This window comes from Fundulus heteroclitus, unplaced genomic scaffold (assembly GCF_011125445.2).
Source record: "Fundulus heteroclitus isolate FHET01 unplaced genomic scaffold, MU-UCD_Fhet_4.1 scaffold_122, whole genome shotgun sequence".
Lineage (NCBI taxonomy): Eukaryota > Metazoa > Chordata > Actinopteri > Cyprinodontiformes > Fundulidae > Fundulus > Fundulus heteroclitus.
Window position 1 is genome coordinate 22,071 of NW_023396534.1, and position 23,680 is coordinate 45,750.

General features: G+C 44.0%; 1 protein-coding gene and 1 long non-coding RNA gene across 11 annotated transcripts; both read left to right on the forward strand.

Moving 5' to 3' along the window:
• Positions 1 to 2,215: 2,215 nt before the first annotated feature.
• LOC118558322 (kinesin-like protein KIF20B) lies at positions 2,216 to 21,430 on the forward strand. Its single transcript, XM_036128837.1, has 6 exons — positions 2,216 to 2,804; positions 18,980 to 19,167; positions 19,242 to 19,397; positions 19,476 to 19,705; positions 19,803 to 19,887; positions 20,739 to 21,430. Exons 1-5 carry the CDS (start codon positions 2,216 to 2,218, stop codon positions 19,858 to 19,860), a joined length of 1,221 nt encoding a protein of 406 aa, XP_035984730.1. The 3' UTR covers positions 19,861 to 19,887; positions 20,739 to 21,430.
• Positions 21,431 to 21,559: 129 nt separating this feature from the next.
• Positions 21,560 to 23,220, forward strand: LOC118558313. 10 transcript variants are annotated; one of them, XR_004928296.1, is made up of 5 exons: positions 21,562 to 21,736; positions 21,819 to 21,881; positions 21,950 to 22,042; positions 22,131 to 22,194; positions 22,590 to 22,626. It is a non-coding gene; the product is annotated as an uncharacterized LOC118558313 (long non-coding RNA). The 10 variants fall into 10 exon arrangements; XR_004928297.1 differs by having other exon boundaries at positions 22,131 to 22,184; positions 22,590 to 22,608; XR_004928298.1 differs by lacking the exon at positions 22,590 to 22,626 and adding an exon at positions 22,290 to 22,577 and having other exon boundaries at positions 22,131 to 22,184.
• The last annotated feature ends 460 nt before the right edge of the window (positions 23,221 to 23,680 follow it).

Below are 23,680 nucleotides of genomic sequence, written 5' to 3' on the forward strand. Positions count from 1 at the left end.
TTTTCACCACATTGATGTTTAAAAAGGAGGAACTGCTCCATCTGACACCTTCCTCCACCAGGAGACCCGGTTCTGATGGATCACTGCTGGGAACGGACACAAGGACAGAACCTCCTGCAGGTCCAATAATGTAGCAGCCTCTGCCATGGCTTTGACCATCATTAGTGTAGAAAACAAAGAACAGAGGAGAAACCACTGTTAAAAAGTCTCAGAGTTAAAAAGTCCATCAGCCACCAGATCAGAACAGAGTCCAAGTTCTAGAGGTTCTGGAAGCTGTCTGCTAAAATGTGGAGCTGGATGGGATTAAAAGCAGAAGAGAAGTCCATAAAAAGGGAACCAACAAGGTCCTCTGCTTCCTCCAGATGTTTCAGAGCAGCTTTCAAAGTGTCCCTGTCTCACCATCCAGTCCTCGACCCGTCCTGGAAGCAAACTGCAGGAGGTCCAAACTGTCCTGACCCGGTTCCATCAGGTCCTCCTTCAGCAGCTTTTCTAATGCCTTCAGAACCAGAGAGGTGAGAGGTTCTGGACTGAAGACAGCGAGTGTCTCTGAGCTTTAGATCTTAGCTCAGGGAACAATTACTGAGGGGGAGTGGTGGCCCAGTAGTTAGAGCAGAACTCTTGGTTCTGATAAGGCTGCTAGAACCTGGAGCAAACCTGAGCAATACCCTTAACCCCCGATTGTTCCCTGGGTTCTGGAGAAGCTGCCCGCTGCTCCCTAAGGGATGGTTAAATGCAGAAGACAGATTTCATTGTGATGTAAAATTGTAACTTCAAATAAAGATTTCTTCTTCTTCTGAACTGGACCAGGTTCTGCTGCAAAGCCGACTGAAAGGTCCAACTAAAAATGTCTGCTAGCTACAAAGAACCATTTTCCACACATTTCCTCGGGTCCCATCTGGACCAGGACTTTTCCTTTCTTTGACTCCTTGGAAAGGTTCCAACTCTATACACTTATTAATGGACCGGTTCTGTTCAGGGTCCAAATCAAAGTTTAGGAAAACAAACATCTCCTCATCAGAATAATGAACATTAAAATGATTCATTGAACATTGAAGACGTTAGAAAGGTCCAGATTGATTCTCCCATTCAAGGAGTGGTTCTGGTTCTTTGGCTGCATCTCCATCATGTTCTTCACACCATCCCATCCAGAACCGGACCTGTTGGTGTTCAGCAAACACTCAGCTTTGTCCTCATATCTGGACTTTGGAAGGTGAAGCTCCTTTTGGCCCATTTCCACAGTTCCCTGTAGAGCGTCATGTCCTCCTGGATGAAACAGAGATTTCTCTGGTCATTGTGGTTCTGACCCGTTTGGTGAGCCAAACTTCATTATCTGGAGAAGTGAGGATGGATTCCTGGAGGAAGACCATCTCCTCACAGAACCAGACGTCTGCAGATCCGGTTTCTGTCCCTTCACCAAGATCCACAGTGAGATGTTTAAAACCATCCCAGTCAGTGGAAGAGAAGCGGTTCTGGAGACACGGAGTGGACTCCTCCATGAGGTCCAGAACTGTTCTTCAGGTCAGCAAGAACCCAAAAAGATTAGAGAGGCAGTCTGTGCTCCCAGAACAAGTTTAGAACCAAAGGTGTCTCCAACTAGAACTGGTTTTGACTAAATGTCCCAATTCTGCCAAAAAAAACCACAAAAGCTGAGAAGAAATTGTGAAAGAAAGAAGAAATAATTGATGTCTTGATATAATCAATCAAAAATGAACTATTTAAAGATCCAGATTTAAAGAATCTATATAAACTGAGCCGTTGACATCTGGCCAAACTGTCTCAGTTGTTCCTGCAGCAGCGTCCAGACACTCCCGTCTCCTCCCTGCAGCTGAACACCTGACCCAGATAATGAGCTGCTGGAAGTCTGAAAGTCTGCTAACAGAGACAGAGACAAGATGGCCGCCTGGACAGAAGGGTTTGTTAGAGCTGCTGTGGAATGTGCCTCTAGTTAATGTCGTCTGACTTTCTTCACCTCTGCTAAACCTAAGTTTTACTAACCTGATCATGACTTAGGTACAAAGAAAGCAAGAAAAGAGCCAAAGCCCAGAAGAAGACACAAAGAAAGAGAAAAGCTCAGCTACAAGGACCATGACTATGCATCAGACATGGAGACTGGAAGAGGCGGAGGAGGGAATCGTGTTCTCCACCATACGGCACAATTGATTCAAACTCCTTCCAAGGAGCTCATGCTCACAAAATAACGAGACAAAACACAACAATGGAGAATCTACTGGAAGCCATTCAAGCTTTCCACCTGAGATTTGACCCTCAGGATGAAAAGATGGCCGACATGAAGACAAAGCTGAGCCAAAACACGGTCATGATCAGTAGTCTGGCCAAGGCTCTAGAGTTTAATGCTGCTGAAGTGAAAGATTGTAAGGAGAAGATGGCTGTTATGGAGTCGGAGGTGTCAGTTCTACCAAAGGAAGTCAATGAGCTCCAAGTTAACTGGAGAGAACTGGATGGTTCTGAACCAAGATGGAAGCTGAGGATCAGAGGGATGAAGGAGACGATGGGGGAAAACATTCAGCAGGACGTGGTTCACCTCCTGGGGAAGATTGTTGCAGAATGGGCTGAGAGGATGGATGAATACGTTGATACGGTTCATGGGCTGGGGAAGAAGGAGGAGAAGCCAACCCGCCAGATTATTCTACAGTTTACCAAACGGCAGCATAGAGACGGCAAAAGGAAAATGACTAAAACGTCTCCGCTTTGGGAGTCCACTGGTGTCCGTTTTCCAGAAGATCTGATGAAGGAGGAGCGGCTGGAGAGAGAAACTGTGGCCCCAGATTCTTCAGGCGAGGAAGGCAGGGGACCGGGCCTTCTACCACGGCCCGTTAGGATCCATAAACGGGCGACCCATTTATGCCAAGGACTAAAAGATTTAAAGGTGTTTTCTAAACATGCTGCTGAAGATAGTTTTACAATAAGGCTGTCATTTGTTTTTGTTTAGAAACTAGAGGGATATACACCCTATTCCTTTTCTACCTAAAATAGGAAAAAAGTTATTAGCTTTACTTTTTCCAAACAGCTGTTTTTTGGTGTGTTCTGATATTTTCTTAAGCTGTTATTGTTCAAACAGCGTTGCTGATGCTTAAAACAAATCTGTCTTTTATTTCTCTGAATGCAAGAGGACTCAGGGACAATGTGAAAAGGAAAGCATTATTTTTATTTTGTAAAGGACAAGGAGCAAACTGCACTTTTCTGCAGGAAACTCACTGATGTGACACAGACGCCACCTAGTGGTCAAAGCAGAGGGAGAAAGGATGTTGTTGAGCCTCGGTTCTAAAGGTTCTAAAGGTTCTGAAGGTTCTGGAGGTGGAGCGTCTGTTTAATAGATGTCCTGGAAAGGTTGTTGCCTCCAGAGTTGATGAGCTCAGTCACTGGATGGTAGTTCTGTTAAATGTTGAAGGATATTTTGTTATATTGGGGGAGTGGTGGCCTAGTGGTTAGAGCATTGTGTTCCAGAGGTTCTGGGTTCAACTCCCACAGACTGCCACTCTGGGTCCATGAGCAAGACCCTTAACCCCAGATTTCTCCCTGGATGCTGTGATAGCTGCTCACTGCTCCCTAAGGGATGGATTAAATGCAGAGAACTAAATTCACTGGAATGTATGTTACAATAAAAATAACTATTATTATTAAATATTTATGGATATGCCAACACTAATCAGAATAAGTTGCTAATGTTAAAGCTAACTGATGTTATTTCTGAATATAAGGAAATTTACTCTTCAGATTTAATTGTGGTAGGTGGTGATTATAACCTGACAGCAGATGACTGGATAGACAGATGTCCTTCTAGATGCTCTAAGAAAAGGTTGAATCCTACTTTATGTGAAATTAGCAACTCCAATAATCTCATAGATTTATGGAGAGACAAAAATCCTGGTGCTCTGGTAACATAAATGATTTATTCAGGAAATCTGAAATGACTGAAGACGACAGATGTAAAATCAATGAGATGTTCTATATGGTAAAAAGGCACAAGGTGCTGACATCAGATCTGGAGCTAAATGGAAAGAGGAAGGTGAAAAAAATTCATCTTATTTTAGTGACCTAGAAAAAAATAGGCCAGAAAGAAAGAACATAAATTCATTAATTATAGACAACAAAGAATTCACAGATCATAAAGTTATTGTAGAGGAAATTCACAGTTTTTACTCAACTTTATATTAATCTTACTAATAATAATCTAATATTACTAGTAAGATCAGAAGCTGCAAGGAGCTGCTGATCACATGACAATCTGCACTTTAACCATTTTTAGCCCTTTAACACTAAACAACAATTAGTTGATGCTTTGGTGGAATTATGGCATCAGAACAGAAACAGAAAAACAAGATAAAAACCAAGAATCCACTAAAAATACAAACTAACACCAAATAATGATAAAAATCCATCAAAGTAACAAAGTAAACTGTAGTCCTTAATATCAGCACACTGCTGCTGCTAAAATGAGCCGTTGTTCTAATGCAGATTATTACTAGAGCTCCTAGAGAATTATTTCTCCTTATTTTAGTGCTGCTGAGCAGACTGTCGACAGTCTCTGGTTAAAATCAGCATCAGCTGAGGATGTTCTGAAGATCCAGGTTGAAACCCTGATTTCATTTCAAACCATCAAAGTGAATTTAAAGTCAGAGTCAGAGAAAAGAGCAGAGAGGAGGCAGCTTGGTCCAAACTCCTTCTTTCCACCTGCAGCTGTTTTCCAGCTGTTCTCCACAGGTGGAGGCTGGATGTTTGGGAGGAGAGAAGCGGCACATTAAAGCTCCAGATGTTCACAGCTGGATTCTTCCCACAGCAGCTGGAACAACTGCACAGATGAAATGATTGAGTCCTGAAAAATGGGATGTTTGGATGTGATCAGGTCTGCAGATGCCACTGACTGGGATTTGTGAAGAAAATGTCTCTCAGAGCTGTGAAGAGCTGTGCTTCTTTAGAGGGAAAGCTCTGAAATCTTCACTCCTCCCATCCAGTGGTGTTCAGGTGGGCTCAATGGAGCGCACCCAGCAGGACTTGATCTGAATCAACTCCATTTGATTTCTAAGCACAAAGAAAAAGCCTCTAACAGTTCTGTGTGTATTGATGGAAAATGGCTTTTAGTAAAAAGCTCCAAGTGTGGATCAGATTTCTGAGCTTCAGCAGCAACCAGAACTGTTGCTTAAAGCTGAAGTTAGAAGTCAGAGAAAAGCTGCAAAAGAAAATCAAAGCAGCGACTCAGACGTTCTTTCCTTCCATGAAGCTCATTGATTGTTGGCAACACATCACACACAGCACAGTAGAAACATGAAGCTTCTGCTTTTAAAAGCAACTCATGGCTTTCATCTTTTCAGCTTTTAGTGCAACACAAACATCTGGACTAAAACTGATGTGAGAGCAGCTTCTGGTTCCTGAACAACGGCTCTGGAACGTTGATTTCTGCACTTTTCCAGCATCTGGAACATTCCAGCTCCACAGTTCACATGTTAGCTTGCTGTCAATGTTGCTAGTAAACCTTTAGTACGTGTTCAGTGGACAATTTGGATTCAGCTTGACAGGAGAACACCTCCAGATGTTACTCAACACATTTCATTAAGATATGATGTGGAATTTCACATTTAAAGCTCATCAACATGTGACTTTACAATTCTATTGATCTAAACTGCTGAGGTTTACATCGCCACACTATGTACATACTAATTACACAGAAAATAAAACAAGGTCCAGAAAAAGCTGAACTAGAAACAGGTAAGTATAAAATGTTGAAATGATGAAGAACATTTCCATAGTTTGCTGCCACAGAACTTTGGTTCCAACAACACAATAGACGGTTCCAGCTGGATTCCCTCAGAGCTTTCAGGACATCTTCTTGTCAGCCTAGGCACGGCTCATGGAACCATCTGCCACACGTGTCCCTGGATCTGCACAACAACTTACACAATATACACATTAGGGGACAAGGAGGTGGCTTTTGCTGGCTTCATACTATCTTTTCATCGTCACATTTGGTTATTGAACAACTACAGAACGGGTCAAGCTATGTTCCAGAAAATGAGTTTTTTTCAAATCAATAAATGATTAAAATCTGGGAGTCAGCCCCAGGTAAGATGGCCGCCACATCAGCTCAACTACTGGGAAGCTTAATGAAATGAACTCAAAGAATTTCACATGTATTGTTTTCTAGATTTCTGTGGAGGTAAATGTTCTTCATCCAAACACTGACTTCTACAGCCAATCACTTTACTACCTTTGGAACACAGAGAAATGACTTTTAAAAGTCACAGCTGCTTCTTTGATGAAGTTATCTCAGTAATATGTTCATAGGAAACTCTCCTGAAGTAATCCCTGGGGATTTTCCCTCACCACATCATCATTATCATCATTATCTTTTTTACAGTGTATTCTAAATACTGATATATATATAACAATGGCACATAAAACATGTGAACACAAATCGCTTCATTTCACATATTCCACTAAAACAGTACATCCAATAACATCCAATTAAAGGTAATATTATTATTTTTTCATGTTAAACCCCTTGATGATCTGCTTTCCCTCAATGACTGTTAGACCTGTATTTTTACTTTATGCTCTAAAACTAAGTCAGTTCACAGATTCACAACGTTCTGAATAAGCATTGTTACTGAGGTACAGGTATACAAATGACTAAATAATTACAAATGCTAATGCGAGTGAGCAATCAGGCCTTCATCTGACTTAGTAGCTGACTAAGCTGGCATTTAGTTACCTGCAGACAATCTGAAAGCCGTCTACTGTTTTCATGTTGCAGATCCTGCTGAGGATTAGCTGAATATAGCATGATCACACGTCCATTATGACACCATGAAATGCTCCACATGCTGAGGATTCAGTTACTAAACGGCAGAAAATCAGCAGCAAACAATACATTTACTCAGCCAGTTTGTAACTGGAGGCTCTGGCTGCTTTTACCATAGAACACAAGGAGCAGTTGTTCCATGAATCAAAGTCTACAATGGCAGAAAATAGGTAACATCACCTTTATGGTTCCATGTGTTCCATCCACTAAGATCAGCTCCATGTTCAGAGGTCACACTACCACATCTTCATAGAAAACAAGCTTCCATCCTTTTCTGTTGCTGCTATGTGTTAAACTACAGGATCATTGTTATCTGTCAACATCCAGATCATATTTATAATGAAGCAATGCAGTTTGCAGACAATCCCAATGAAGTGTGACAGACTTTGTGAAAACCAAATGATCTGCTGAAGCTAGATGTGGCCAGCAAGGCAACAGGGATGCAGCTACGCTGTTTTTCTCTGCCCACATCATCCAACCTATTGCTGGGACATTTACAGTAAAGCTTAACACTTCAGGGCCAACCTAAAAACCTGCCTTTGTTACACATGCAGAGAATCTTTATTACTACATATAGACCAACATTTTAAGCTCTGCTCATTTTGAAGAAGATTCTTGACATTCTTTGGAAGAGTTAAATGTGACAGTGATGTGTGTTTGAAATGTGAAATAAATGCAGTTTATGTAAATAGTAAATGGTTTCATATTTATGAAGGTGTGCTGTGAATCCTTGAATAAATAGCTTTTTACCTCTTGGTGCACCTTTTTTTTTTTTTTTTTTTTTTTTTTTTTTTTTTTTTACCAGTGTCCTGTCTAGCATTATGGCAATAGGAATTGATATCTCAATGCCAGATGGAGCTCGACAGATTTTGCTTTTACAAGTGGAGCAAACAGCTTTCGCCATAGTGCTCCACTTGATTTATGCTTGTAAATAGCTTTATTATGATTCCTGCAAGGAGAATTTCAAATTATATGGACATGACAATGGGAGAGTAAAGGAAGAACAAAAAGTGAAAGAAAAGAAAAAAAAAAGAGTAGAGGTGAAAGAAAGAGGAGATAAAAGGAAGAGAATGATAAAAAGTCCTCTGTCTGCTCCACCACCTGGAAAGAGACACAAAAAGAACAGCACAACCAACAGACATTAAGCAACAGATACACTCTTATTACACCTAGATGCCATTGCTTAATCATATATATTAATATGTAAGCTGACATGTGTAATGTGATATTTGAAAAAATAAAGTGACACAACATAAATAAATAAATAAATAAATTATAAGATTACTGTATATAAGTGAACACTTAATACCTGGGACCCAGCACCAGTGGGAGATGTGAAAGTGCACTAGTTTAGGTGAAGATTATCCAGAAATAGCTTGATAGTGATTGTGGAGAACCAAAGACCCACCTTCCCCGAGCACAGAGGCAGGCGTCAGGGGACCCGTAACCCCAGACTCCCAAAGGGGTCCCTAAAGCAGGTCGCCCAGGAGGGGCCGACACAGGATATCTGCAACCCCCCCCCCAAGGAAGGAGCAGAGACGACCCCGAGGAAATCCCCCAGCCACCGCAATGTCGACGCCCTCAAGAGCCGCGGAGACGAGCCCGTGGGCTCCGCCGGCAGCCAGCCCCGCTGAAGTGGTCCCGGCCATGGGCCCTGAGGGCCAGAGGCCCCAGGGGCGCCCCGCACCCGCGACGAGGGCCCCGGCCGCCCCCCGGGGGGCCAGGCCCCGCGAAGAGGCCGCCAGGAGCGGGCCGGCGCACGCCCGGGAACCCGCCCCAAACCCGAAGCCAACTAATGCGCCAGGGGGCCAAGGCGCCCGCCAACGAAGTGGAGGAGGGCAGGACGTGGGGGGATGGGCTCCGCACCTAGCGGAGACTGGAGATGTTCTTGGGAGAGGGAGCGGACCACACCCATACCTGAAAAAAAAAAAAAAAAAAAAAAAAAAAAAAAAAAAAAAAAAAACTCATTCACCCCATCCCTCCCTTGTGCCCCACTCGCCACACACAGAAAAAAAAAAAAAAAAAAAAAAAAAGACGCTGTACACACATTCCCACATAACACTCACATCCAACACTGACCAAAGGGGGGGGGGGGGACCCCAAATCGACTATACGACTGCTTGTGCCCGACCCCCGGCCCCGGCCCCCGACCAGACGTCCCCCGGACCGGGCCCCCCCAAGAGGGCGGGCCAACACGACCCGCACGAGCCACCCGGCCAGAGCCCCCCCCCTCCCCCTAAATACCTAATAAACCCACTCCCTCCCCCCACCTTACCCTTGCCATCCCTGCCCCCCGCCCCCTGGGGGGAGCGGAGGCATCAGCCCCAGACCTGGTAGGCCGCTGACTGCACACCGCAGCCCCCCGCCAAGACCCCGGACACAGTGGCCCGCACCTCCTCCAGGCCCCAGACTCCTTGCCTCCATCGGAGAACGGGGGTGTGCAGAAGACCCCGACCCTCCCTACGCCTGCTCAAATGTTGTGTTGTTGCATGTTGTTCTCAAGTGCGTTTAAAAACTGGGAGCGCCGAAGGGGATGCACGGCACAGCCCACCCCCCTTTCGGAAGGTAGCTGTTGCCAGCGCACCCCCTCCGTGTGACTGCCCAGAACCCTCAATGTCTAAGTGGGAGAGGAGGTGAAGGGAGCCGTCCGAGGTGAGGCCCACACAACATAAGCCCCCTCCCAGACGTCTTCCCCCCACCCCCCCCCCTACCATGGCCTATATAAGTGTGTGATGTGAAAAATGTTTGAAGTGAAAGTGTCTAAGATGCAAAATAAAATTGGGGAGAGGGGCGTCACCAGAAAGTGGCAACCTCCAGTAACGCCCCCTCCCTCATGACCTGCATGTGTGGCGGCGTGATGGAGCAGGCAGAGGGAGGAGTCCGGGGATGGGGAGCAAATGGCTGGGAAGCCAACCCAGGGAGCCAGCTCCCCTACTGACTCCAATAGGCACCCCCGCTCCCCGAAAGCCCCACCTAGAGAAGGGGGCCTCGCCAGCGGCACCACCGTAGCCCGGGGGCCAGGGAGAGGCCGCAGGGCCCGCCAGCCAACCACCCACCAGGACCAACACCTAAGCCCCCCCAGCCCACCCACCAAGCCTACTTAAACTAAATAAATAAATAAATAAATAAATAAATAAATAGATAATAATAATAATAATAATAATAATAATAATAATAATAATAATAATAGGGGGGGACCCTGGCCAGCCGGCCCGCACGAGCCACCCCAACCCCCCCCCCCAGGTGAAACCCGCACCGGAAGACGACACAGACCAGGACCGGGACAGGGGGCCGGACACAAGCCCACCAGAATGTCAACCCCCCCCAATCCCCCCCCCCCACCCGTGGATTTAATCCCTCCCCAACACTAACGTTCAAACAACTCACCATACATTCGACAGTAGACATCCAGGCTGGGCAGATCCCTACTCCCCCTCCTTTCCCCCTCCCCCCACTGGCAGAGTGCCTTTCCAATAAAGGAGAAGAGCATCTGCCCAGAGGTGTTAATGACCATGCCCCCCTACCAGCTCAACGGGCCCCGAGACCCCCCAGCGCACCAGAGGCCCCGTGCAGGGGCGGACACCCGGGCGCGCGCCGGCCCACACCAAAAGCGGCACACCCCCCGGAACCGGAACCCCCGAGGCCCCGCCGGGGCCCGCGCCCGAGGGCGGCGCGCCCCAGGGACCCCAGACCCCCAGACCCACCCCGGCCCCACCCAGCGGCAGCACAGCTACCAGGTCAGTAACCCACGTCCGTCAACACGCAGCTCCCAAAGAGCGCCGCAAGCGGCTGCTGTAGGCCACCCGTAGGCCTCCCAAACTCCTCCCAGATGGGGGCAACAGACCCCGGAGCCGGATCCACCAGGCGCCCTACTCCAAGTGCCCCCAGGGCCCCAGGAACCCCTTCATCCAGCCACTGCGCCCTGCAGGAAGCAACCCACCGCCCCCTATTCCACTAAGTGATGGTGTTGATCAGAGGAGCCCAAAAAGACCAATCAGATGTGGAAGCAAATGCTGTCTCTAGATTAATATGATCCAACAAAAGATCTCTATACTGATTGATACTGAGATTTTGTTTACTTTTCCAATTCATGAGGATAGTTTTCTTTGCGATGCATAAAGCAGTAAAAACCATGTAAACTATTTCTTTTTTCAGAGGACTTTCCTCAAAATTACCGAGCAGGCAAACTGATGGGGATGGTGTAATCTTACAGCTCAAGCACCTTGATAAGTCCTTACATATCTGTGTCCAGAACCTCTGGACTGGTGTGCATAACCATAACGCATGAAAATAATTATCAGGATGATTGCCTATGCAGTGTGGGCAGATATTAGATTGTGCCAGACCCATCTTGAATAATCTTTGTCCTGTATAATGTACTCTGTGAAGGATTTTGTATTGTATTAGTTGTAAGTTGGTGTTTCTAGTCAATTTGAAAGTTCTTAGACATGTCTGAGCCCAGAAATTTTGTTCATAGGTGCCTGATAAATCTTTTTCCCACTTCATTATAGGAAGAGATATCGAATCATCTATTTTAGTCAGTGTCCTGTATGATTTAGACAGTAGTTTGGGGGGGGTTAAATCTAAGAACTCTATTATATTAGTTGGGACTTGTAAACCACCATTAATATGCTTATATTTATTTTTAATTATAGATTTAAGTTGTTCATATTCCAAGAATTTATTTTTACTAATGCCATATTGCATATTTAGTTTAGCAAAATTGATGAACTCGGTTCCGTCAAGTAGATGTTCCAGATATTTAATACCTTTATTCTTCCAGTATGTAAAGTTTATCATTTTATTATTTTGTAGGATATCAGGGTTATTCCAGATAGGTGTACGACTGCATGGGATAAGGGATGACTTTGTCATTTTGAGGAACTCCCACCATGCTGTCAGAGTAGAACTAATGTTGATATATTTGAAGCATGTATGCCGTTTTATATTTGAGCTTATAAACGGCAGATCTGAAATCATGATATTATTGCACATTTCCTGTTCTATATCTAACCAAGGCTCATCTAAAAGACTATTTTTTATCCATTTAGAGATGTATTGTAGCCTATTTGCTAAGTAATAGTTATGGAAGTTAGGCAGATCTAATCCTCCCCTGTCTTTAGTCTTCTGTATTGTCTTTAAGCTAATACGTGGGGGTTTATCTTTCCAAAGAAATCTAGAAATGGCAGAGTCTAGAGATTTAAACCAGTCAGATGATGGTTTATTGGGGACCATTGAAAATAAATAATTAATTCTAGGTAGGACCATCATTTTTATTGAAGCTACCCTACCCATAAGTGTGATTGGAAGCGATTTCCATCTTTCAAGGTCCTCTTCTATCCTGTTTAAAAGTGGGGCATGGTTAAGTTTAAGTAAATCTGTTAATTTATTCGACACAGTAATACCTAAATATTTAATATTTCCTGATTGCATTTGTAAATTTAGGGAGTTTTCGAGAGAGCAATTAATTGACAGTACCGTAGATTTAGACCAGTTTAACGAGTAATCTGATACTTTGGAGAAAGATTCTAGTATTCTAATTACTTGTAAAAGAGAATTATTTGAATGCTGGAGATAAAGTAATACATCATCCGCGTACAGACTAATCTTGTGCTCTATTTTCATGCATTTTATACCTTTTACAGCTTTTGTTTGTCTGATAGTTGCTGCTAGAGGTTCTATAAAGATGGCAAAAAGTGATGGAGAAAGAGGGCATCCTTGCCTGGTGCCCCTCTGTAGACAAAAACTGGAAGATATTTGATTATTTGTCCTGACACAGGCTGTTGGAGAATTGTATAGAATTTTTAACCAGTTTATGAATAAATCGCCAAAACCGAATTTATGAAGAGTAGCGAATAAAAATTTCCAATTTACTCTATCAAATGCTTTTTCTGCGTCTAAAGACAATATATTGGTTTTAATGTTTTTACTGTAGGAATAATCAATTAAATTAAGTAATCGGCGTGTATTTGTGGATGACTGCCTTCCTCTGATGAAACCAGTTTGATCTGGATGTATTATGAGGGGAGTTACTTTGTCTAATCTTTTTGCTAAAGCTTTACAGATTATCTTAATATCCACATTAATTAAGGATATGGGACGATAACTAGTGGGCAACACAGGATCTTTGTCTGGCTTGAGCAGAAGGCTGATGGTGGCAGAGTTCATATTAGCTGGAAATCTACCTTTTTCCTGTATTTCCTGCAACATTCTGTGGAACGTTGGGGCTAGAATATTCCAGAACTCTTTATAAAACTCAGTGGGGAATCCATCTGGACCTGGAGCCTTTTTATTAGGCATGCTTTTAAGAGCTTCCTGGGTTTCAGCTGTTGTCAGCGGGGAATCCAGTGTCATTCTTTGGTTATCTGATAATTTAGGAAGTGTAATTTTATCCAGAAATTGCTTAATATCCTTCTCTGATGGATTTTTCTGTGGTGTGTATAAAGATTTGTAGAAATCGCGGAAGGTATTATTTATACACTCTGGTTCACTTACTGTATTACCAGTTGAATCTGTAACTGCAAATATAGTAGTTTTCTCCTTATTTATTTTAAGCTGATTAGCTAGAAAGCTTCCTGACTTATTGCCATGTTCAAAATTTTCTATTCGGAGCCTTTGTATTAGAAATCTATTTTGCTTTTCAATATAGTGGTTTAATTCTAATTTTACTTCACGGATTTTACCTAACTTCCCTTCTTCTTGAGATAAATCTAGTAACTTAAGTTTTTCTTCTAATTCCTGAATCTTTTTGTTTTCTTTATTCTTTTTATGAGATGAGAAAGAAATTATTTTACCTCTCATCACTGCTTTTCCAGCTTCCCACAATATCGATGCAGATGTACCTGGTTGATCATTGTATTCTAAGTATGAAGCCCACTGTTCTTTAATGAATTTTATAAATTCTTCATCTTTAAGCAGTGATGTATTAAATCTCCAGCTTTTGTTTTGTGTGGTTATTTTTTTATTAATTAAGGTGAGAGTAACAGGAGCGTGATCACTGATAGCAATAGGATGAATTACCGTCTCTGAAACGACCGACAGCAGTGAGCTACTTATAAGAAAGTAGTCCAGACGAGAGTACGAATGGTGAACATTTGAGAAAAAAGTGTATTCTTTACTAATAGGATGAAGAGAACGCCATGCATCGCAAAGACCAAAATCACTCATGTATTGTTTGACTACATTTACTGACTGCCAACTACGCTGAATCCCTGTTTTATTCAACCTGTCTATATCGTTATTTAAACCAAAGTTGAAGTCACCTCCTATAATTAGTGAACAATCCCCGTGTTTTGAAAGTGCAAGGAAGAATTGGTGGAAAAAAGAGGGGTCATCAACATTTGGACCATATATACTGACAATACATAGCTTCTGGTTATGGATAGCTATTTTAATTATTATGTATCTACCTTCAGGATCTATAGTTTTATCTAATATTTTAAAACTAACGCTTTTGTGGATTAAGATTGCTACACCTCTCTGTCTAGAGTTATAGCAGGCCGCAAACACATCAGGGAACTCAGGTGAATTAAGCTCACTTGCATTTGTAGCTGATTTGTGGGTTTCTTGCAATAATACAACATCTGCCTTTAATCTAGTAAGCTGGTTAATGATCTTCATTTTTTTCTCTCTGGTGCCAGCCCCATGCACATTCCATGTCACAAACTTTACATTCGCCATAGATGTGAGTGAGAAGTTAGAAGGTGCATGCCCTTGAGAAAATAGTCATACATAGACCCAGGTAGCATCATATGATGTGCTTGTGATTGACTGATGTTCAGGAAAGAAGCAGACAGATAAGATAGAAATACACAAAAAAATAAAAAAGTGCAAAGAGTAAGAGAGTGTGTAAAGGGATAAACCATAGCCCGTGCCTTCTGTACCCAACCGTGAACACCAACCATACCAACGTGCTCTTTAGCTGTGCGTGTATTTAATTTATCACCGTGTACCGATCTGTGCGTCTTATTTATTTATTTATTTTATTTATTTATTTTAAATCATTGAAACATGCTTTTAAGTCCACCTGTGGTGTAACTAATAAAGCCAAGGGGTGATCTTCTGATCCCTGAACAACTGTCCATTAATATAAAGTCTGTCAACCGATATGGTGGCTTTAACGCCGTCCATCATGTATTTCTTCCTGATTGGGAACAGCACTCGCCTGCGATCTAGGATTTCCTTAGGAAACTGATCATTAACACTAAAGTCTGTCCCTCTCAGTTCCCTGCCGCAACTTCTAACGAATTCTTTTTGTTTATAATGCTCAAATTTAGCTATGATCGGGCGAGGACGGGTTTTGTCGGGTTTCTTACCTCCGAGCCGGTGGACTCGATGAAAAGTGATGTTTTTTACCTGATCCGCCGGGATTTTTAGCTTCTGCTGGAGAAAGTTCCGGACCGTTCCTTCGGCTATCTCTCCCTGCTGCTCCTGAATGCCTGCAAAGACGAGATTATCTCTCATACTTCGCGACTGTATGTCCAGAATGGATTCCTTCATTTTCTTATTTTCGCCGGAAAGCTGGATAATCCCTTCGGTCAGCTCCGTAAGATTCTTGACATTCTTTGGAAGAGTTAAATGTGACAGTGATGTGTGTTTGAAATGTGAAATAAATGCAGTTTATGTAAATAGTAAATGGTTTCATATTTATGAAGGTGTGCTGTGAATCCTTGAATAAATAGCTTTTTACCTCTTGGTGCACCTTTTAAATTCTTTTTTGTCTGGGCCATCTTTTCAACTACCTTAGTGATTTCAACCAGATGTTGACAGTGAACACCTCATGCGTATACGGAGCTCTAGAATGATTCCAGTTGCTTTATGTCGTTGCCGTTGCTCTCTCTAGCCGCCCTTTTGTCTTCTAATGCTCCAGTTTAGTTCAACTCTGGCTAGATTTCACCGTGTTAACTCCAAACTTGTTGCAGTCCGCCCTCATCATTCTTCCTTCAGCCAAGATGCGGCTGACACTCATGTTTGTGTGGAAGCAGAATAATAATCAAATAATAAGAAGAAGCTGCTGCATATGTCTCTATGCTTGCATCCAAAGCCTTGAGTGAAGGCGTATCATGAAGGGGAGAAGTTGCCAGGTTCCATATTTCATAAACTGTTTCTGTTGGGACTCAACTGGATGGCGTAATGCCCAAAGCTTCTGACCACAGATGTGCTTAATGCCACAATTTCTGCCATGCAGTGAGAGGCGTTTTAGTACCAAATGTTTCCCTCCTACATGCACTCTGGACTGGAAACACTGAGAGCTACTTTTTAGGATCTGATTGAATGTGACTTTGTAAAGAGCCTTGAGATGACGTGTTGTGAACTGGCGCTATAGAAATAAAATCTAATGGAAGTGAAAACATTTTAGTGTGGTTATTGTGGAGCATTACCTGATCACTGCTTGTTCCACAGGCTAAAAAACATTCTTTGGGGATTTAACAGGACATGAAGTTTCTTTTTCTTTGTCTCTATGTAACTATAAATGTCATCAAATAGTCGGCTTTTATAACTTCCATGGGTTTCATATTCCACATGACATAAATGTCTTAATGTGGGCGTGGCCAGCAGATTTTGTAGCATCTCCCTAAACAGAGCTTAGACACTGAAACAAGGTTTACCACTTTGCAATATACTCTAGTTGCATATTCTATATATTAGCTCTACATGGTAATATTTAGCCCTAAAATCCCTGCCTGGTCCTACCTGATGCCGTCAGTATTTGTTCACCCAGAGCAACTCTTTCCTTTTCCATGTTCTTTTTGATGTAGAAAAGCTGATGGCTGGAATATTTGGAAAAGCTTTCCTCTCTTCCCTTGTGATCTAAAAAAAAGGCAGAATATTAAATTTGTATTATTTGTAATATTAAATAGTTTGTTTCTGTTGTAGTTGCATATTTCTGCCAGCAGGGAGCGTATTCACAACTACAAGCTCTACGCGCTTCTTCTTTTGTCTTTTTTCTCTTTGCGCTGATGCCGTTACTGCAGTTTAGAGAGAGTTAGAACAGGAGGCGTCAATATAACTAGTTACTAAGTAAATACTGATTAAAACTGTGTTATATCTTGAGTTATTGATCCTAGGAGATTATCTGCACCTGCCAGGAGGGTTTCTGGTTGCGGGACATCACCGTGTTGTTGTGTTTTGTCGAGTGAAAACTGCAGTGAGTAATGATGATTAGCGCTTAGCATAGCATGCTAACTACTGCTGATTCTGGCTGATTGCTCACTGATTTCATGGAGAAAGTATCTTTGTTATATTGTTATGCTTGGAGACAATGTTTAAAACCAGCTGGAGACAGATGAAGGTATATGAGTGAATTGAGGATGTAAAAAATTGTGTTTTGTGTAAATTATCTGTGTTAATTGAGCTATTGCTGCATGTGGTTTGTACTGTTACTATATGCCAACTAATGCTATATAGTTAAGCGAGCTGGTTTTATGAGCTAAAACAAGCAACAGTGTGCTTTTGAGTTATTGAGAGACAGTAATTTAATGAATGATTAACAAATGTGATTTAAAATAATTCATATACACCATTTTGTGTGTGTGGGCTGTTTAAAAATTAATTTTATAGCTCTATGTGATACTTTGTCAATTTGAATGGTTCATGTTCATTGATTTAAGATTAAAAAGAGGATAAATACTGAACAGTTGATTTGGGTAAATGTATAAAAATAGAAAGAGATTAATGTAAAAGCTGCTGCTCTATGCAGGTTGTTTTTTCTGTATGAGTCGGTTTTGATCACTGATCTCTATTATACACTGGAGTGCTAATAGCCGCTGTTAGAACGAGTCGCTGTGAAGCCACCAGCCGCCATATTGGTACTCCCTATTTTCCTCCAGTAACTAGGGAATATGTGCGATACAGTATCGAATGAGGATTTTCTCATGTTCAGGGGGGCTTAAAACTTTTAAAATGTCAAATGCCATATACTTTTATGTTATGTTCTAAAACTATCAAGTACTGAGAAAGTCGTGTGCTGAAATACTTTGAATTTTATTGATTTAAATATATATATAACATTTATAAATCTATAAATAACAATACACAAAAACATATTTACATATATGTATACATATATACATATATATATTAAATATGAGTAACATGTAAAATGATTGTACGCTAAAGTTATGAAAATGTTTTTATTTTAGCTTGCAGCAAGAGTGACTGATTTGTAATGTTTGTTGCTAATCCAAAGCCTGGTATGTTACAGTTTACGATGGCTAAAGCGATGGCAGAGGTCAGAGGTCACTCTTCAATAAACTAAAGAGAGAAAGAAGTTTGGTTATTGGAGCGTCGTTATCTGGCTGTCTAGCTGCTGAATAAATAAATAAATTAATTAATAATAATTAAGTTCTTGCAGGAAGTTCTAATTATGGTTGAAACGTTACTGAGTAAAGCAACGTTTTTTAGCTCTTTTATTGTGTCGAACAGGAAGGTTGCATCGAAACCTCACCATCGCAGAAATACGTCACTTTTACGTCGGGTCCACTCTGGTCAGTCTGCCTCATCCAGACTAACTTGATCCTGACAAGTTTATGTGAACGTTGATCGGATTATCAGTCTGAATAAACCACCAGATTACAATTTCATTCTGATTGAGGCAAATCCGATCATAATATTACGATTGGCTGTTTGTTCTGTTTGTTCTGATTACTTTTGTCCATTTAAACGTAGCTACTGTCAACAAGGAGGTCTGATCCTTTTCTGCAATGAGGGACTCAGACCTTCATCTTCATCAGCTTCATCGGCTGTTCAGCCAAACATGACAGTCATAAAAATACACATAAAAGCTTACTCTGACTATAAATACTCATAAATCTTCTTTATTTTTGTAATGCTGAATTTTTTAGCATCATTTAAAGATGCTAACCTAAATGCTGCTCTGGTCCGATTTAAAGTTCAGTTTAACTAGTTTAACCAGATTTTTGAGACACGTCGTAAAACCACGACTAAAATGTTTTTCTGCATCCATCCCCGTTTCTGCTGCCAAGCAGCGCATCAGGAGTCACGCCTGTAGACGTTGTCTGCTTCAGATTCAAGACGTTTCCTTTTGAACCAGAGGAAACCTCTGCTCCATAAATTCCAACAATTTACAGTTTGTCAGCAAACACACCCGACCTCGAGATTTTACCGCGGTCAGAGCTGAAAAGTCGATAAGATAGTTTAAAGGTGTGGAAAACTGGAGAACAGTCAGTGAGAGCGGCAGGAGGTCTGAGGAGTTAAAGCGGTTCTGTGTCGTTCCAGAGGTAAACAGGCTGAAGGAGAAGGTGCTGCAGCAGAACCAGGGAGCCGGCGGGCCCTCAGAGGACCTGGACCTGGCCAAGGATGAAGCTTCACCAGCTCAGGAGAGCTTAAAGGTAGAACCAGATGTTTTCTGATGTGGACCAGATCAGTTCAGTCAAATCATGAAACTGAAGATGTTTTCCTGCAGATCCTGACAGAGAGGAGCCAGGCTGAACGCAGGAGGTGGCAGGAGGAGAAGCTGTCTCTGATTGGTCAAGCCAAAGAGGCAGAAGACAAGAGGAACCAGGAAATGAGGAAGTTTGCAGAAGACCGAGAGCGCTACTGCCGCCAGCAGAGCCTCTTAGTAAGAGGAGCAGGAGACCAGGAGCTGGCCCAACAGCCGAGGGGCCCAACAGTAACCCGTTTGCTCCTGCCTCCTCAGGAGTCCAAGCTGCTGGAGAAGGAGGCGGCCATGGAGAGCTGGAGGAAGGAGAGGGACGCCCTGGTTGCTGCCCTGGAGGTGCAGCTGCAGAAGCTGCTGTCCAGCCAAGCAGAGAAAGACAAAGTCATCAAGGAGCTGAGTGAGCAGAGCTCAAAGCAGCCAGCAGAGGTCAGTGTGGCGCCACCGCTTCCTTCCTCCTACGTCCTGCTGTCTCCCGATCTACGAGCAAAGTAAGCCCACTCCAGCCAATCGCTGCGCGCCCTCTGCCGGCGCTCGGCCAATCACCTGCCCCGCTGGTGGGCTTACATTTGACCAATCGCCTTCCAGCACCCGGATCCCTCATAAGCGCTCGGAGGAAGACGCTCCGCAGTCATCTTTACGTTGACAACTGTCTGGACTACTTTGGCGAGCGGTAAGTTTAAAATATATATGAATATTCTCTCTTTGTTTATTACAAATACCGAGCATGCTGCAAAGACGGCAGATTGATACGAACTCTTTCTGTTACCGTCTCGGTTTTAGCCGTTGTGTCTGTCGCTAGCTTGTACAGCGACCGTCACGCTTTTTTCATACAGTAATAATGATATTTTACATGAATGTGATCAAGTTTGCATCTTGATCACACTTGATCGCGCTGTGCTGCTGCTGTAATAATGCGCGCTTCACGGAGGTTGTGCGCGCCGGCCGCCCCGCTTTAGCGCTATTCAGATTACAGTTATGATCATCACTTTATGAATGATCATAAATGCGGGCTCCTTTGATTTTTGTCTACCTCCCGCCAAGAAAATAAATAGAAATTACACTTGGTATTATAGCAACAACATTATACGAACAAGTAACACGATTATATTAACAAGTGTTGATTCATTTTTGATGGAATTATTATTAATATATCCCAATTTAATTAATTTTACTTAATTCTCGCCTAAAATAGCGCGGTTTTAAATATAATATTGTTACTACAACACCAACAAGTCTTATTTTTGTCTTTAATACATTTATTGCAAAAAAGTTTATTATAAAATATTTTTTTTTTAATTCCCGCCTAAAACAATGCACTTTATTTGCAGTATAGTACAATATTTGATACCTGGTGATGCTTTATAGCATCAGTAAATGGTAAATAAATGCTGCTGCTCATTTGTAAGTTCTTTAAATGCTGATTGTAAAAATTGACATAAAAATCCAGAGTAATGATGATCGTGCAATATTTCAAATGATATTTCTACCAGTCACATTGTGCTTATGCTGCTCTCCTTTTAGATCATGTATGCGTATCCCGTGTTGCGTAAAACTCCTCAGGGTCGACTCCTGATGGGGCCGACTGAGGAGGCAAATAGGAGTACGGTGGTGGTGGCCGGGAGGGCCCGGCGTAAGGAGGAGGTTCTGGCCGAGGCCGCTGCCTTTGTGAGGCAGAACGGAGGGGATCCTGGTGACCAGTTCCTGGTTCTGGCTCATTGTAAGATCCAGTTTGGAAAACACCAGAACCAGAGGTTCCGCTGGCTGCTGGAGAACTCCCTGGGTTACGCGGTGTAGCTGGTCAGCAGCATCACGGGGGAGGAGGAGAGGGAGGAGCCGCTGTCGGCCAGCAAACACCTGTTCCTCAGGTACACCTCCCAGATCAGGGAGATAGGGGAGGCTGTGGAGGTGTATGGGAAGAAACAGGCCTTGCTCCAGGAGGCCCAGAGGAGCGGTGACTCTGGGTGTTTGATGGTGGAGTTTGGCGACTTCAAGGGCAGGTCCATGAAGGAGGTCCATGAAGGAGGTGTATGAGGAGCCAGGCAAGGAGGCCCAGGCTCTGGTCACCTACCTGAAGACAGCAAAGGCCAGGCCAAACACCAACATGGCCCTTTTCAAGGACTATGTGCTGAAGAGGCAGGCTTCAGCTGTAGCCCACCTGCCCACTGTGACCGCTCCTTCCTCCTCCTCCTCCTCCGCTGCCACTCCACCTGCTGCCACTCCACCTGCTGCCTCTCCACCTGCTGCCGCTCCACCTGCTGCCACTCCTCCTGCTGCCACTCCACCTGCTGCCACTCCACCTGCTGCCACTCCACCTGCTGCCACTCCACCTGCTGCCACTCCACCTGCTGCCACTCCACCCGCTGCCACTCCACCCGCTGCCACTCCACCCGCTGCCACTCCACCTGCTGCCACTCAGAGCAGGCCCCTGACGGCTGCCGGCGTTAACGCTCTGCTGGCACGTGGGAAGCATTTGTCTCCCTCACAGTTGGCACGAAAAATTGTTTCTCCAGCCAAACCCTGTAAGTACTGTGGTGATTTTCATGTTGTATACGTCATATTAAAAAAATATATAAAAAAAAAAAATTAAAATACTTGTGACAGCTCCAGTGCCACGTGTCCCCTCTCCGTCTACATCCGCTGCCCGCAGACAGCTCTTTAACTGTGGTGAGCATCATTATCACACATGCAGATACTGGATGTTGGCGACGTGTGCTCACTTTATTATTTTACAGACGCTGTTGCTGCTGCTGGGGATTTTTTTAAGGAGCAAGACGACCAGGAGACGGTGACTGTGGCCTCGCAAGCTGAGGAAAAACTTCCTCAAGGTATGTGAATCACAAACGTTTCACAAAGTAATGTGTGTTTATAAGTATTTTTAAATGACCCAACATGTTCTTTTATTTTATTGCACAGAGAATTAGCTCTGATCCCAGTGTCAGTCTACACTCACTCTTCAAAGCAAAAAGGGTATTTAAAGGTGTATGTTTATTTCATTTTATCCCGATCAGCGACTAAAGCTCCTTGTTGTCGTCTCACATGTCCCCTGCCCCCCCCCCCCCCCCCCCCCCCCAGTGGCTGCACAATGTTGGAGTTAGAGGAGCTCCTAGTGTTGCTGTTGCTTTGTTTCACACTTGGCTCATCCCAGCTCACTTTTCTTCTTGTATCTGACCTAATGGTGCATGGGTGAAAATCAGAATGCTTTTCACTGACTCCTTCCATAACTTCACCCTCTCCTCATCATGTTGTCTCTCTCCTACCCATCATGCTTTGCACTAAACGTTGTAGCTTTGTAGCTGTCTGGTAGTGCTGAAAAAGAAAGGCTGCGACAGTCTGTGCTTAACAACAAACTAATTGGAACTTTTTCCACTCCAGCCTCAAGAGGCCCTCCTCCTCCTCCTCCTCCTCCTGCTCCTGCTCCTCCTCCTGCTCCTCCTCCTCCTGCTGCTCCTCCTCCTCCTGCTGCTCCTCCTCCTCCTCCTCCTGCTCCTCCTCCTCCTGCTCCTCCTGCTGCTCCTCCAGCGCTGTGGACTCCTGGCCCCGTGTTCCAGCCCCCTGCAGAGCTTCCTGGACACTGGAAGGAGCATCTTCCATCTTTCCAGCAGGACTGGATCCTGAAGGCTTTATTCAGGGCTAACCCTAAAACAGGGAAGCCAGAGCTGGTGCCACAGCTCACCTCCTGGTGGTCTCCTCCCCAGCCTCCGACCACCTTCACCCAGCCTCCTGCCTCTCCTGATCTCTTCTTCTGCCGCCCTTTGTTTCTCTGGATGCCTCTGAAGATGTTGTCCATCATCTGTGTCCAGCCAGCTTGCAATAGTCACAGGCTGACAGCAGCTGGCCTGTACAGCACTGTGGTCAAGGTGCTGGACATAGATGGTGGTATGATATGACCTCAGAGTATCTAGAATGCAAAGGGTGCAAGAAGAAGTATCCGGCCTGGTCAGAGGACATCCTGGGTCAGAGGACATCCTGGGACAGAGGACATCCTGGGTCAGAGGACATCCTGGGTCAGAGGACATCCTGGGACAGCTGGACATCCTGGGTCAGAGGACATCCTGGGACAGCTGGACATCCTGGGTCAGAGGACATCCTGGGACAGCTGGACATCCTGGGTCAGAGGACATCCTGGGACAGCTGGACATCCTGGGTCAGAGGACATCCTGGGTCAGAGACATCCTGGGACAGCTGGACATCCTGGGACAGCTGGACATCCTGGGTCAGAGGACATCCTGGGTCAGCTGGACATCCTGGGTCAGCTGGACATCCTGGGACAGCTGGACATCCTGGGTCAGAGGACATCCTGGGTCAGAGGACATCCTGGGACAGCTGGACATCCTGGGTCAGAGGACATCCTGGGACAGAGGACATCCTGGGTCAGAGGACATCCTGGTCAGAGGACATCCTGGGTCAGAGGACATCCTGGTCAGAGGACATCCTGGGACAGCTGGACATCCTGGGACAGCTGG

Coding starts and splice junctions, on each gene's coding strand:
- LOC118558322 (XM_036128837.1), top strand. CDS start 2,216: ATGGAGAATCTACTGGAAGCCATTCAAGCTTTCCACCTGAGATTTGAC. Junction 2,805..18,979: donor AGATTCTTCAGGCGAGGAAG/GCAGGGGACCGG, acceptor GATAGTTTAAAG/GTGTGGAAAACTGGAGAACA. Junction 19,706..19,802: donor TCTCCCGATCTACGAGCAAA/GTAAGCCCACTC, acceptor ATCGCCTTCCAG/CACCCGGATCCCTCATAAGC.